The sequence below is a fragment of the Herpailurus yagouaroundi genome, unplaced genomic scaffold, assembly GCF_014898765.1.
Source record: "Herpailurus yagouaroundi ecotype Mexico unplaced genomic scaffold, PumYag 77, whole genome shotgun sequence".
In the NCBI taxonomy this organism is placed as follows: Eukaryota; Metazoa; Chordata; class Mammalia; order Carnivora; family Felidae; genus Herpailurus; species Herpailurus yagouaroundi.
The window spans coordinates 78376171-78390961 of record NW_024412388.1 but is presented as its reverse complement, the minus strand read 5'-3'; the positions used below and the strand labels follow the sequence as shown (position 1 = coordinate 78390961).

General features: G+C 43.2%; 1 protein-coding gene across 4 annotated transcripts in view; it reads left to right on the top strand.

Annotated features, from left to right (window-relative positions):
• Positions 1 to 14791, top strand: part of TGFBR3 (transforming growth factor beta receptor 3) — a 205943-nt gene that overhangs the window by 83926 nt on the left and 107226 nt on the right. For all 4 annotated transcript variants that reach the window (XM_040470959.1, XM_040470957.1, XM_040470958.1 and 1 more), the window contains one exon: positions 3205 to 3389. In XM_040470959.1, coding sequence (XP_040326893.1) covers positions 3205 to 3389 — 185 coding nt within the window. The remainder of the gene's footprint in view (positions 1 to 3204; positions 3390 to 14791) is intronic.

Here is a 14791-nt window from a genome sequence, read left to right as displayed (position 1 = left end):
ATTGCCCAGCCTATAGTGAGCACTTAATAAATAGGAGCAATTTATTATTATTTTTTTTTTACTACCCTAGACTGACATTGTGTGTTGAATTGTTGAAGCTACCATTTCTTATATACTTTTGGAAGATAAGGGTACATAATTCCTAATTTCTTTTCTTTCTTGCTTTTTGGCTTTATGGATAGCTTAATCATACTTGTAGCTTTTTTTTTTTTTTAACTTAGAGGAAAAAAATTCATTAAGGGATCTCAAAAACCAACTACCACTCTGGTATATTTGATGGTCAGAGATGCTCTATATGGAGTGTGTTTAATCATTGACCCCAGTGGGTCTTTGAAGTGCATCTATCCAGTCAGTTGATCATAGTGTGCCCTGTGCGTTGCTTTTTTCTTTGACCTTGGACTGACTCCTATAACACATGGCTGGAACTATAGCCCATTAAGTGGGATCTTCCCTGCCCTGACTCTGGCAAGATAAAAACCATAGATTCTAAGGTGAGGATTGCTTGTCCTTAGCAATCTTTAGGAAAGACTTTATCCTCTGATTTGTTGCCAGTGAGTTTTTTCTCTAGCCCTAGTGTGGTGATTTAAGGGAGATCCTGACAGGTGATGGTGGCATTGTAAGGAGGAGGGCAAGTCAAGCAGATTGCAGACATGTTTTGTGTGGAACCACAGGCCATTTGGAGCTTTGCACATACATACAAAAGTGGTGCTGAAGAGCTTTTTTTTTTTTTTTTTTAAGTTTTTCTCTATAATCTCTACACCTATCATGGGGCTCAACCTCATGACCCCAAGATCAAGAGTTGGATGCTCTACTGACTGAGCCAGCCGGGTGCTCTGTTTTCAGTTTTTATTTAAATTCCAGTTAGTTAACATGCAGTGTAATATTAGTTTCACGTATACAATATAGTGATTCAACACTTCCATACAGCACCTGGTGATGATCACAACAAGTGCATTCATTAATCCCCATCACCTATTTAACCCATCCCTCTACCCTGAAAAGCATTTTTATATGTGCTCAATTTATGATAATGGAAAAGTCATGGCAGGAGGCTGTGAAACCAGCTCCCCAGAGTTGAGTAGGAAGTAGTAGGAGACTCTGGAGCTTTGGGGTGTGAGATATACCAGACACCCCTCTGCAGTTGGTGAGGACAGGAGGGGAAACAGTAGGGGGAGCACCTGCTCATACTGTTTGCCCTACATGGGGACTTTAGGGACTCCTATGTCCCTTACCTGCTGCCTTTGCCACTGTGACATCTTCCTTCACCACCGCTGTTTCTCAGAAAGCAGCTGGGCACAGTACAGCAGTACAGAGAGCAGCAGTGATTATTTGAGAAGGTACATACTTCATTTCAGACCAGATAACTATTATCAACCTAGACAATTTCCATGAGTTCTGAAATAGACTTGGCACACTAGGCAGGGTGTCTGCTTATAGTATAGCAGTGGGGGCGCAGGATTGCCTGGTTCTGAATGACATTTGCATTTTAATTTTGCACTGGGTCTGTAATCCTGGAGAATACTTTTACTATGTATAAGTCAGGAAGAACTCGTTGGGAGTGAGTTTAAGTCTTTTATCAGGTTCCACTTGGGGAAGGCTGCGGTTTAGTGGACGCTATATGATCAAGTCTCAGTCTCCCCATGTATCCAGTGGAGACAACACCAAGCTTGCAGAGATATATTATGGGTTCCTCTTTCTTAGATGTCTCTTTCTGTCAACCCAGCCAGTGTGCAATGAGGCCCAAGTGGTACCTCACATCAGTCTTGCCCATATTACCTCCTTACAGCCGAATCCAAGTCTCTAGAATGGTGCCTCAATCAACAGTCAAGGAGGAGGCAGTTTTTGTTGTTGTTGTTGTTGTTGTTTGTAAGCCCAGTGATTCCCTTCACAAATATTTTTTTTAGCATCTTCTACATGCCAGATGCTGTGATCGGTGCTGGGGACACAAAGATGAGTAACCCACAGTCCGGGAGGTCATACTGTACTAGCAGGGACAGATGTGTATACACTGGTGGTTACAGTGTAGACAATGAAACCGCAGAGATGGGCAAAGAAATTATGAGAGGATGGAGGAAGAGTACCTCCCTCAGCTTGGGGTGTTTGTTGTGGGGACAGAGTTCGAGTGGAAGAGGAATTTGGGTAAAAGAAAAAAACTTGAATAAAGGCATGGAGTTAAGAAACATCATGGTATCTTTGGAGAACTTTCAGCCAATTGGGGTTGCTGGAGTAGGTTGGGGTGAGGCTGGAGAGAGAGGAAGGGACTGATCAAGAAAGGCCTTGTGTGCCTGGTGGAGGAGCTTGGGCTTTCTTCATAGGCCAGAAGTCCTTAAGGGACCGGACATGCCCACAGAGATGGGAGGGGCAGGCATTCATATTGGGAATAACCATCCCATTGAGCACCCTGGGTAACGTGGGTGGTGCTTGCATAGAAGGTGACTTGGAGAGCTGGAGACCAGAGTCACCTTTTAGGAAGATCTGCAGTTGTCTAGAGACAGAGGTGATGAGAATCACAGAAGGTAGAGCTGGGCAGGAATGGATGTTAGGATTTAAGTTGTGATGATTAGAGGAAGGGAGAATCAGGAGGCGGGAGCCGAGTATTTCCAGGATTCTACTTTTCCTATTTGAAGCTCTACTCATATGCTTTGCCCTCTCTTGGGAGGATTTTTCTGACCTCTGGCCCAAATTTTGCCATACAACGCTGGCCCCAATTAGCCCTGCTCATTATATCTTGCTTTGTATTGTTCTTAAGTTTGTTTTGCTCTAAGAAGGGGGAAGTGCTTAAAAAGTTGAGACTGTATCTTATACTTTTTTAGTGCAATTTTAGGTGTTTAATGTTATTTATGCATAGTGTTATTGGGCTTTAGGCAATTTATTCCATTTACTTCTGGTTTTCTTCTACGAGAGGAAGGAATTGAACACAGATGTCAAACGGGAGGTTTCCTCCATCCAGAGGAATACATTCGTGACTTGTGTATCTAAAAGGGAATTTAAATAATCAAATACACATCAAAATCATCTGAAAGGAATTCAAGAGATGGGGGTTTTAGAATAGGTTAAGCTTTTTTGCCATTCAGTTCTGGAAAGAACTTACCTGGAAAGGTTCCTAAAGGTTGGCAGTGGCTTGATCATCCAGACTAATTAATTTAACTGTAGCACAGTTAATTGCTGTTTCTGAGGGGTTTGTGTTTATGATTCTTTCTGCAGATCCAGAGCCCGGGACCCAGTGTGAAGTGTCGCCTATCAACGCCTCCCATCCTGTCCAGGCGTTAATGGAGAGCTTCACTGTCTTGTCGGGGTGTGCCAGCAGAGGCACGACGGGGCTGCCACAGGAGGTGCACGTCCTGAACCTCCGCGCTGCTGACCCAGGGCCTGACCAGCCTCAGAGAGAGGTAGGTGTAGGCACCAGCTTTTTACTCACTGCCCCTCTGAGTTTGTAAAGACACTTGTCTGTTTTTCCATTCCGGGTTTAGCAAGGATGCTCGTGTGTGAATATAAGTGGGGAGGAGGGGACACAGTGTACGCAGATTGCTCTCTAGACTGGGCAAGTCTAGGACATCATTCTGGAGAGATTTTTCAGCCTTGTAACTTTCCTGGCTACCCCTATTGGAAAGAATGTTCTTAAGAATTTCGTCTTTTAAACATGGCTGTCAGAAAATAAAATAAGGTGCCATTTTTCTGTAATTGTAAGATGTCTTTCTCATCTCCTCCTGTGTCCCTGTGTTTCTCATTTCTTTCCTTTGTCTTATGAGCCTGCTGCCCCTGCAGGATGAGTCGGTGGAAATTGGAGAACTCTCTGAAATAAAGATGGTGGTACTTTGTACCTGAATGAAGAGTGCTGGAGGATAGCTCCTTAATGCTATCTAGGCAGCTTTTTGAAGATAGTGCTGGTCTAGGTGATGGTGACGAGCCAAGCTCGTAGTGACTCAGTATTTCATCTGTCCTCAGTGCTATTTGAAGCACTCATATACTTAGCCCACGAAGTCCTATTATTATCCTCCTTTTACAGGTGACAGGTGCAGAAGTAACTTACTCACACAGGGTCATCACTTTAAAAGAAAAATGGCCTCCTCTTTCCTGTGGCTCAGAAATGACCTAGTTTGTGGGTAATGGTTGTCATACTGGAATATAACACACAGTTGCCATTCTTTCTTTTTTTAAGCTTCTGTGTGTCAGAAATGTTATCAATCAGGTATTATCCCTCCAGGGAGAGAGAAATCATAGTAAATCCTGATCACAGCGAAGTGTAGGGAAACTAATGCAGAATGGAATTTGTCTTTGCGTTTTCTCCTGGTCAAGGAAATTCATTTCCAGAATTATTTGTTTATGTGCCTCAACCACTCTGCCTTTTGTGGGGAGTAGGAATAGGAGAGAGGTGAGGTGTCCAGAAGGAAAAGCAAACTGATTTTCATCTCATGAAAGTGTGCAGAGTTGGCTCATTTCAAAGACAAATCATCTAACCTTTTCAGCTACCCTGGAAATTATTGTTAATACACTTGGTTGCTTGCCATTGTTGCTGCAACACATATTTCAGGTCAGATTTCTTTATCCTAGCAATGTGTCTTTAATTCTTAACTTATGGGGGAGATTTGTGGTGGGAGGGAAAGGAGGAGGAGGAAATGCAGTTCCTGTGAAGCGTTGCTGACTCCAGCAATTCTTTAGCAGCAATAATTACTCATTTTATATGTGCTCTCTCAGAGGAACTAAGAAAGAAAAGAAAGTTTGAGCTATTACAGAAGCAGCAACAGCAGAAATTCTGGATGTTAAATTGTGCAGTACTGTTGTGGACTCTGAAAATAGATTCCAATAAGACGATTGACGTAGAAGAAAAACACCTCCAGGAATGATAGCAGATTTCTCCACACTTGCATTTACTACGTTAGATTAAAATGTTCATGGCAGTAAATTACTAAATCAGCTCTTTCCCCCAGCTTGTTATTGGTGCAGGATCAACTCTAAGATCTATTGTAAATCCACCCTTCTCTGACATACATACTCTGAGGGTACATAAAACTAGCTGGCATCCAGGGACGTAGTGTGTTCAGTGAGGGAGTAAAGAAATGGGGTCTGTAGGGGATAGTCTCAAAAATTTGTTTAAAAACCTAAACATTACTCTCCTTTCTTCAGTATTCATATAGTACATGTATATGTATGACTTGGGGCTAGTGATTTGAAGATATTTTTGAGATGAGGCAACTGAGGGAAATTGCATCCTTTCTTTGGGGACTTTTTAGGAATTAGATGGTTGCAATTCATTCCTTTTTGAAAACAAGATTTTGAGATATGTGATCTTTGGAAATTCTATCTGGCACTGAGTTGCTCTCAGACGTTGGAGTATTTTATGTACAGATGTGAGTGTAGAGTACAACATCAGAGTGGTTGGGCCACGAGAGAATGAAAGAATGATGGCAAAATGGGGGTGGAGAGATAGTAAATATTAAATCTCTCATCTTCTCCATGTATGACTGTGCAGCCACGCAGTTTTTGAAATCATTTGAACTACATGTCCCCGCATTTCCACTTCTCTAAGTATTTACCCAAAAGACATGATGACGTATGCCCACCCAAAAACTTGTCCACAAATGTTGATGGCAGTGTCATTCATATGAAAGAGTGGAAACAACCTGCATGTCCATCTACTGGTGAATGGATAAATAAAATGTGGTCTATCCACCCGATGAAGTGTTACTCATAAAAAGGAATGAAGTGCTGCTGTGTGCTGCCATGTGGATGAACCTTGAAGACATGATGCTAAGTGAAAGAAGACAAGACAGACACATATTCCGTGAATCCATTTATATGAAATGTCCATAATAGATTTATAGAAACGGAAAGTAAATTAGTGGTTGCTATGAGCTGAAGGGCAAAAGAGAGAAATGGGGGTTGATGGCTAGTGAGTACCGGGTTTCTTTTGGAGGGACAGAAATGTTCCAAAATTAAGTGGTGGTGATGGTTCCCCGACCGCATATGAATATACTAAACACCACTGATAAATGTGAATATACTAAAAATGGTTGGGTTGCGTTTTAAATGGGTGAACTTTTTTTAAACCAAGATTGCTTACTACCCCAACCTGAGGTCACCTAATTCTCTTCTCACTGGATAACTTGGTTTTTATAGATATCATGTGGTCTGTGGTAAAAATCACGGCTGATCCATTTTTGGAGTAAGAGAGGAAGGACCAGAGGTAGCCTTTGTGCACGTCTCTACTGACCAGTGAAGGCAAATACTCGTCAAAGTGAAATGATGCCCTTATGTATAAATTAGCAAAAAGAGTGCCATGCTAGCTCCAAGGTAGAACTGACCTTGACTCTGATGACCAAGGTAGTTGTTTTTCACCATTTCCCCCTTAAATTACTAAATCAGCTCTTTCCCATAGCTTGGTATTGGTGCAGGATCAACACTAAGATCTATTATAAATCCACCCTTCTCTGACATTTTGCTAAATTCCTACCTCCTAGGCATCTTAAGGTTCTTCAGCTGAAGAGAGGCTGCTGCTATTCCTGTGTGAAGGAGGTGACAGAGCCCTACACCTGGAAGTAATAACTGCAGCAGGTTGACAAGATTTGGGGAAATAGTTATGCTTAAGTCAGAGAAACCGTTTTAGAGGCCAGCAGAGAATTTGTGTCAGAAACTCGCTTGTGACAATAATGTATACAAAGCCTTCTGTAGCAAAGCACTGCTTTGCCACTGGCCTCCCTGCTGGGTTCTCCTCAGGACAGTGCAGAGACCTATAATTGTATTTTTCATCTGAGACCACACCTCTCATTTGTAATCATTGGTTTTGGAAACAACAGGCCTGGAAGTGAACAGGAAACTTGAAAAAGACTCTCTGGCGACAGAGAAGGGCAGAAGACAGTAAACAGCCCAGAGAGATCAGTTTTGTCTTCAGGAATAAGCAGACACCGGTGTCATCATTTTCATCCTGTGAAAACCAGCTCTTGCTCTTTGACTTCTAAAACGTACCCGTCCCCCTGTCAGAGTTTGGGCCCTCGGGTGTTTCCTGATTCCTGAGAAGGGTTATAGCACCACCAGAGGCTTGCTTACAGTAACATACTTTCATTAGTTGCTGGAATGGCAACAATTTTGTTTCCTATCTAATTTTTATTGTGACCTGCTTTTATGTGGCCATGTGTCTTTTCTATTTCCGACTTACCTAATTGCCTGTTTACTATGAAAAGCTGCTGAGACCAAGCCCCTAGTTAGCATTACCTACGTATATAAAAGACATGGTGTTTAAATTTATATATTTGTCTTGACATTAAAGCAGTAACTCTTAATGTCTATTCCAATAACTGGTTGTATGGAGGAAAGATCTGGAAGGCTCATTGTCATGGGAAAGGGACCAGGTTTAATAACTTTATCCCTCAGAAAGTTCAGAACCGTTCATACTTTCATGTATTTGCTTATTCTCTGCCTCATTCCAAAGAAAGGATTTGGGATAGGCTTACAGTAGACATCTCAACAGTGTAAGCAGAAATGCAGGATGAGGACAAAGCAAAAAGAAAAGCATAGTTGTTGGCTCTATGGGTTAGTGTGTTTGGTATGGTTGAGTATGAAATTTGGATCCACACGTCTTGGCAGGCGGGGCCAAATGGGATGTGTGGTTAATCACACATGTGGCTGCAAATCACTTTTACTTTGTACCTTCTCGAGGACTGTGGCATAAAGTTGTTCCTCCTTCCCTGCTTTTTAAAAAAAATTTTTTTTTATGTTTATTTAGTTTTGAGAGAGAGAGACGGAGTGTGAGCAGGGGAGGGGCAGAGAGAGGGGGAGACAAAGAATCCGTATCAGGCTCCAGGCTCTAAGGTGTCAGCACAGAGCCCGACAGGGGGCTGGAACTCAAGAACCGTGAGATCATGACATGAGCCTAAGTCAGATGCTTAACCGACTGAGCCACTAAGGTGCCCCCCCCCCCCCGCTTCCTTTTGAGGGCAGGAAAGACCACAGTTGGGAGAAAGAGAAGCAAGTAAGCACATCTCTCTGAAATGCTAACTGTTCTGCTTGCTTCTTAACAGTTCCCATGCCCACTGAGTTACAGTAACAGCGACGACCATGGTGATGGTGGTGGTGAAGTGCCTGCTGGGGGCTGGCCACCTCCCTGGCACTTGTATTATTTCTGCCTGTCCTCATTGTCACCAGAGAAAGGAGCAAGGCTTAGGGAGGCAGTGGACGCCGGGTCGGTTGGGCTCTTCTAGCACAGGCTTTCCCCACTCTTGCCATCCACTTCCCTTCCACCTTCAGCTCTTACCTTGTTCCCGGCTATGAAACCTGCTGACCACTCTGGCTCCACCTGTTAGGTGAGCCAGCTGATCTACTCAGGGTTTGGGTTTCCTGCATAGGCTTGTGACAGCTCATTCCAGTGTCCCCAGTCCCTTTTCATTCCCTTCTTGTGGCTTTGGGGCAGTATTAAGGTTGGTCTCTTGCTGTCTTTTTTCCTGTCTCATTTAGAAGATTATCCCATCATACATTAGCAATTCTAAAATGCAGGAAACTGAGGATCCCTTGCACTCTACGTGGCCATTAATGGCCATACCAAATGCCACCTCCCATCTGTCCTTCATTGTTGATTATTTCCTTCCCTCCCTCCCCCCATAAGGCTTTCAGCTGCCTTCACAAAAGTAACCCACCTGTCCTCTGCTTCCATCCATGACTTCTTGTGACCAAATTTGCTTGAACCATGTGATAAGGGAGAATGAACAAATTAAAGGACTCTTCCTGCTATGAATGAAATAGGCAAGCTTTATTCCATGGACTTTGACTTCTGATTTGACATCTTTTTTGCTTACTTTGAGGAATCTGGCAGTTCAGGGATTAAACATTTTGGAGATCACTACTACCTACCTACTCACCTATCTATACATAGTCTTGTCTCTGTTTCCACAATGTTAGTAGGTGAACAACATTTCTCTTCTCCCTCAGTTTTTTTTTTTTTTTAATTCTTAACGTTTATTTATTTTTGAGGGATAGAGAGAGACAGGGAATGAGCCAGGGGGGTGCAGAGAGAGAGGGAGACAACAGAATCTGAAGCCGGCTCCAGGCTCCGAGCTGTAGGCACAGAGCCCGTTGTGGGGCTTGAACCCATGAACCGTGGGATCATGACCTGAGCCGAAGTTGGACACTTAACTGACTGAGCCAGCCAGGTGCCCCATCTTCCCCCTCAGTTATTAAAATACAGACAGAGCAGCCCAGGGGTGAGTGGAATGGGCCATGTCTTACCTTTGCTCATCACCACCCAAAGAATGGATACAAAATTACAAGACTGGCTTTTTGGAGACTACCTATGTTGGAGCAAAAATATCAGATGAACACGAAAACAGTAGCATACTGGCTACATTCCTTCTCTGCCTGGGACATTTTTTCCTCTGCAGTTATTCATGAGTGATTTGCCAGTGCTCGTCTTGTGTATGTGCAGAAAAAATCCAAATAAACTCAAGGCTGTTAATGTTTCAGAGATCTTACATGTAGTATATGCTTAGCAAGTGTCAGAGTAAACCGCTCACACACAGACATTGTATATTGGTGAAATTTAGTTACTAAACAAATACCTTCCATGTATAAATGCTGCCTGGTGTTCGTTTAAATGGAGATTGTTTTGGAAATCACTCCAGCATTTTAGGTGAGATTACCTCTGAACTGACCATTTTGTGCAGATCTACAGCAGATATATCAGAAAGTTAAACTGACAAAAGGGTCACATTTCTCTATTCATTTGAGTGCTGCTGTGGAACTTATTTCATTAATTTGAAAGACAACTGAATCTGACTCCCATGCAGGATTGGAGGCTCTAAATAAACAGGCCAGTCACATCATTTGAAGGGAGCTGCCCCTTCACGTGAAGATACTCAATACAGTTTTTTTTTAAGTTTTTACTTATTTATTTTTGAGAGAGAGAGGGAGAAAGAACAGGCGGGGGAGGGGCAAAGAGAGGTAGGACAGAGGATCCCAAGCAGGCTCCAGGCTCCATGCTGACAGCAGGGAGCCTGATGCAGGGCTCTAACCCAAGAACCGTGACATGACCTGAGCCAAAGTCAGATGCTTAGCTGACTGAGCCACCCTGGTGCCTGAGGTACTCAATACACCCTGCTGGGCACTATGAAGGTGCTAGGCTAGGAGCAGGGTTGGGGACAGCAAGGCAACTAGACCTGGCTGCTGGCTCAGCAGAGGACAATGCAGGCCAGTTTAGAACGGGCCACACTAGTGAAGGATGGTTTCTAACATGTTGGGGCAAGATGTTGAATCAGAAATTATAGCCAACTCTGAAATAAGAACTCTTCAGAAACCCCGTTTTGGAAGTGTAGAAAAAAGTAAAAGCAGAAATCAGAGCGATAATAGTAAACATCAGGGGTGAGCAAACACATCGGGACACAAACCAAGCGAAAAAGTTACAGCATTCCTACCAAGATGCTGGCTGGCCACATTGCTTAAACCCTGTCATTGATCATAGTAACGTCCAGATGCTGTGAAATTGCCCTCCGAAAGCACTCCTTCTTGCCCCACCAGGGGGACTGAGCCTGGTTGGTCTCTGCCATTTTAGCATGAGGTAATGCCGGGTTAAGTTCTTTGCTGCTTGAGAGGTGACAGATTAAAAAAAACCTTTCATGATTGCCTCTTCCCCAGTCTGGAGAAGAGACTGCCTGGACCCCCTCTAAAATTTTTGCAGCAGCATTTTCCAACCAGTGTGGTGTTTGTCTTTATGGAGGTTGGGATTACAGCCCTGATCCATACCGTTGTTGCCATGGTAATTCCTCTTGACTTTTAAAAAATTCTAATTTCCTAAAAATGTTGTTAGAAAATGTTTTTACAGGAGCCCCCTCTGCATTTGAAAATGGGATTTTTTTTTTGCTTTTAGGACTTTTTGGAGAGTATTTTAACAAGCAGTAGACCAAAGTACGAGGCAAGTCTACAAATCTGAGACCCAGATGTGCTGATTGGGCAAATGCCCAGCTTGTGTGTGCAGTGTCCAAATCTCTAACTTGTACTTTCTTGTTTTCGTTGCTTATCTGCTATCTTGACATTTTGTTTGAGAGTAAAAAGAAATTTACTGCTAATATCTGTGATTTAACTACTCAAATTCTGCAGAAATGTTTCTTAAATCCCTTTCATTCATTCCCCCACTGTGTTTTCTGAGTGTTTCTGTGAAAATGAGCACAGAAATTATTTAATTATTTTACTTTATTTATTTTATTTTTACTTTTAATTACTTTAATTATTTTACTTTTCTTTCTTCCACATTGAAGATGCCAGATGTGAATGTGGCGCTGCTGATCATCTCTCCACGCTATTGTGTTTCTCTTATCCTTGTCTCTCCCACTTCTTGAATGAGTCGACATCTGCGTGTCCTGCCTTTGCCTTCTTTCCTCTGCAGCCTGACTTCTGTTCTCCTGAGCTGATCTCTGATGATGCCCTTCAGACCGACTCATGGGATGCTGGGATTGGAGGGGTGCCCTGGAGACAGTCTAGACTTAACTACCGTACAGAGGAGACCGGGGCCAGGGAGTAAAGTGACGACTTGTTCACTGTCAGACAAGAAGTTGGTGCCAGTGCCGGACTGGAACGCAGAGGCCCTGATTCCTGTGGCAGAGCACTTACTACCCCAGCACTTTTCCCCACTGTTACTCCTCCTCGACTCCTTTTTCTGCACCCCCTTTTCTGACATCTCTCTCTGGGCTCCAGGATGTTACCTTAGCCTGGTTCTCCTCCTTCCCTACCATCTGTTTTTCTGTTTCTTTCCCAACTCTTTGTTCCTTCTCAGGGGTTCTTGACTGGAGTATGGTCTTTGGCCTTTTTTTTTTTTTTTTTTTTTTTTTTTAAAAACCCTGTCTGTTGTCCCTGGGTCACTCATCTATTCTCTGGATTCTCTGGATTCGCACCTCCATGCGAAAGACTCCCAACACTCCCTCCAGGCTTCTCCAGTGGAGCTCCAGTCAGGTCTCTAAAGAACCCTGCCTCCCTGGTCTTACCTCAAGCTCCCAGTCACTTCCCAGGCATGTGCCTCTTGGGGAGTTACTTCATTCTCTAAGCCCCATATGCTCATCTGCAAAATGCAGATGATAGTAGCAATTCCTTAGAGAGTTTACTGTGGCTTAGAGGTGGCTGTATGGCACTTAGGGCTGCCATGTGTGCCTGGCATACAGTCAGCAATCAAATGCTAGCTCTTTTTATCATCTCTGAAATGGAATGTGAGCCGGACTTCTTCCCCCAGTGCTGTTTATCAGTCCAACTTCCCTGTCCCATCAGTGTCACTGCTGCCATCTGCCATAGGTCCTTTGAACCATCTTGGATTTACCCATCCCTTTCAGACCCTGTATCGGTCAGCCACCAGGTTTTATTGACATTTTCTCTGAAATATCTCTTGAATTTCTGTGTTCTTCTCCACTTACCCTGCAGCTTTTTTTTTTTTTTTTTTTTTTTTTAATTTGAGAGAGAGAGAGAAAGAAAATCTTAAGCAGGCTCCATGCTCGGCTTGATTCCAGGACCCTGGGATCATGACCTGGGCTGAAATCAAGAGTCAGAAGCTCAACTCACTGAGCCCACCCAGGCACCCCTTACCCTGCAGCTTTTTAAACCAGTTTCCTGGGGGGCGCCTGGGTGGCGCAGTCGGTTAAGCGCCCGACTTCAGCCAGGTCACGATCTCGCGGTCCGTGAGTTCGAGCCCCGCGTCAGGCTCTGGGCTGATGGCTCGGAGCCTGGAGCCTGTTTCTGATTCTGTGTCTCCCTCTCTCTCTGCCCCTCCCCCGTTCATGCTCTGTCTCTCTCTGTCCCAAAAATAAATGTTGAAAAAAAAAAATTAAAAAAAAAATAAATAAATAAACCAGTTTCCTGGGACTGATTGTTTCAGTCTAGCTTGTGAAACATTTCTTAAAACCAGTTTTCTCTACATAACATCTCATAATTCATTCATTTACAGATGCATTCAGTGAGAACCTACTGCCTGCTAGGTAGACATTCTGCCACATCCTTTTTTTAAAATGTTTTATTTATTTTTGAGAGAGAGGGAGACAGAGGATCTGAGGTGGGCTTTATGCTGACAGCAGTGAGCCTATGTGGGGCTCGAACTTACAAACCATGAGACCATGACCTGAAGTCAGACACTCAACTGACTGAGCCACCCAGGGGCCCCAATTCTGTTACATTCTTACTCATGTTTATGTCTTCAGAATTTACTGAGGATTGAGAGCAAATAAATTTTAATGCAATGTGACAAATAATATGACCATTATTTGTTCTAAAATTAACAAAATTTTTCAGGAGCCCAGCAGAGGCAGTGGTAATTCTATCTGCAGGTGTGGGGACGATTCCCAGAAGAGAGCATTTAATAAAGGGTTTGAAAGTCAAGTAGAAGTTTCTGGGCAGAAGGGAAGAGAGGCCTCAGTATACACAGAGGAGAAAGCAGAAACCACATGTAGAGGAAAAATTCCTCCATGTACATGTGTGTGGCTGGGGTACAGTTCAAGGAGTGCAAAACTGGCCTTTGGGCCAAATTCTGCCTGCTGCCTATTTTATATGTACATAATTTACATACCATAAAGTTTATTTTTCAGCTCTCCAAAAGAAAACTTTGTACCCATTAGCAATCACTCTCCATTGCCTGTGGTCCTACCCCCTGCCCTAGACAACCACCTTGAAGTAGAAATAAAGTCTACTTTATTTCTTTATTTTGGGTATTTTATATAGGTGGAATGGTATAGTGCATGTGATTTTTATGACTGGCTTCTTTCACTTAACATAATGCATTTGAGATTCATCCATGTTGTAGCATGTATTAGTTATTTTAATTCCTTTTTATTTCCGAACAGTACTCCATTGTATGGCTGTACCGTTTTGCTTATCCATTCACCAGTGTGATACCTAGTTTTGTAAATAAAGTTTTTTTGTTTTTTGGGTTTTGGTGGGGTTTTTTTGTAAATAAAATAAAGTGTATTGGAATATAGCCGTGCCCATTCATTTATCTATCATCTGTGGCTGCTTTCTTACTACAATGGCAGAGTTGAGTAGTGTGACAAAGCCTGAAAGATTGATGATCTGGCCATTTGCAGAGAAAGCTTGCCAACCATTGGAATAGAGGATGGGGACAAAATGGGGACAGTGGGGGGTGGGTAGGGTGGGCTGGGGCTCGAAAGTGGAAGATGAGAGTGGAAAGGCTGCATGAGTGAGGGTTTGGACTAACCCTGTGGATCCGTGTTTCTCCACGTGTGTGTGGTATGTGAACCCTTTTCTTCTGAATCCCTTAGAGATGCTTCCGTGCAGATTCCATTGCCCCACACCTTTCTTCCTAATTCCACCTGAAGTTCCCTCTTAACTCAATCTGTGCCATGTTAGAAGCCCATTTCTAAGTCTTGACTCTACAGCAACTCTTCCTTTGTCCTTTATCCCTCTCCCTCTCCCTCTGTTCTAAAATTGCTCATTCTCAACCCCAGCACAGTCTGTACCTCCCCAGAGAATGGGATTGTGTATTTTCTTGTAGTATTTGCTGCTGAATCATGTGTTAATCTTGCACACCCAGCTGGTGAGTGGAGTCCTTAGGGGCAGGAACCAAATCTTGGACCTCTTTTGCTTTGTGCATATTAGGTTCTTGAATGATGCCAAGGTGTTATTTAAAAGTATCACTGTAAGTCTTCTGAAACTACTCCCCTTTTCCACAGTGTACTTTTATTTGATTTGCATTGTATTCGTGGACTTGGTGTTTTTGTTCTCAGGCCTCTCTTAACCACTCTAGCTAAGCAGGTATCCTCCATTTTGTATTATGGCTTTGATTTATTTTCCCTAATTAAATCTCATGCTATTGCAGTTT